Raw genomic sequence first — 1286 nt, forward strand, 5'->3', positions numbered from 1 at the left:
CCACCACCACCACCACCACCACCATCATCTCTAACCTCACTCACCATCACCACCACCACCACCATCATCTCTAACCTCCCTCACCATCACCACCACCACCACCACCACCATCTCTAACCTCACTCACCATCACCACCACCACCACAACCACCACCACCACCACCACCATCACCATCATCTCAAACCTCACTCACCTGACTGTGATAAGTGCGCAGGTCCGGGAAGCCGGGGCGCGGCGAGGAGGGGAGAGATGCGACGCCCCTGAAAGCCGGGTGGCCTTGTTGTAGGGCGTGAGGGGACGGGTGGCCCCCGCTCAACTGACACAGGCACAGAGACTGACCGGTGGCCGGGTCGGTGACGTAGGCGCGCCCGTTCTCACATACTTTGGGGGGCTAGGAAGAGGATAGAGAAGCAGAGTTATTAATACTTATTCATTAATTTCACACATACCTAAGGGGGCTGGGGGCTGGGGTGGGGGTGGGGGATAGAGAAGCGAGTTATTAATACTTATTCATTAATTTCACACATACCTAAGGGGACTGGGGGTGGAGGTGGGGGATAGAGAAGCAGAGTTATTAATACTTATTCATTAATTTCACACATACCTAAGGGGGCTGGGGGTGGGGGTGGGGGATAGAGAAGCAGAGTTATTAGTTTAGTTTTAGTAGAGGTTTTACAGTACTTGCAACTGCATAAGGTCATATGAGCGCCAAGCAGAGTTGTTAATAATTCATTCATGTTCGCACATTAAATAGCGTCGAGGTTTTGGGGTTTATTTTTTCTGTTTCTTTTATTTGTAAACATCATCTTTATATTATTCTCATTCTTTCGATATTCCTTCCCCTTTTCACCCCCCTCCCTTTCAACAGTCCCACTTGGCGAAAAATATAAATCAGCTAAATAAACAAAAAGCGAGCCACCCCCCACCCCCCTAAACAAAAAACCCCCTCCAAACCAACAAACAAACAAACAAAAACCAACACAAAAAAATCACCCCCTAAAAACAGACATAACAAACAAAACGAAAATCACATTAACAAACAAACAAAAAGATATGTAACTCAAACGGCTGCCCCTTTATAGATTTAGGAGGCAGGCTTGGCCCTTGCCGTACAGTACAAGGCCGATCCGGGCTGAGAGGGATACAACACCCCAATAGAGAAACCGAGATACTCAGTAAAGGGGAATCGAATCTGGGTCTTCTACGCCCGACGTCGAAACGCCTTACCGCTACACCACAGACCCTGGTAAATTTTTGAATACTCTTTTTTAAATATTTCACCCTC

At 47.8% G+C, this 1286-nt stretch overlaps 1 protein-coding gene across 1 annotated transcript in view; it reads right to left on the reverse strand.

The window, feature by feature from the left end:
• The window catches only part of LOC101847041 (homeobox protein caupolican), a gene marked incomplete in the record, with an annotated part of 49456 nt that overhangs the window by 25937 nt on the left and 22233 nt on the right, over positions 1-1286 (reverse strand). Inside the window, 1 exon segment of the mRNA XM_005099416.2 lies at positions 195-392. Within this exon segment, the coding sequence (XP_005099473.2) occupies positions 195-392 (198 nt within the window).

The sequence above is a fragment of the Aplysia californica genome, unplaced genomic scaffold (assembly GCF_000002075.1).
Source record: "Aplysia californica isolate F4 #8 unplaced genomic scaffold, AplCal3.0 scaffold00212, whole genome shotgun sequence".
NCBI classification, from domain to species: Eukaryota; Metazoa; Mollusca; class Gastropoda; order Aplysiida; family Aplysiidae; genus Aplysia; species Aplysia californica.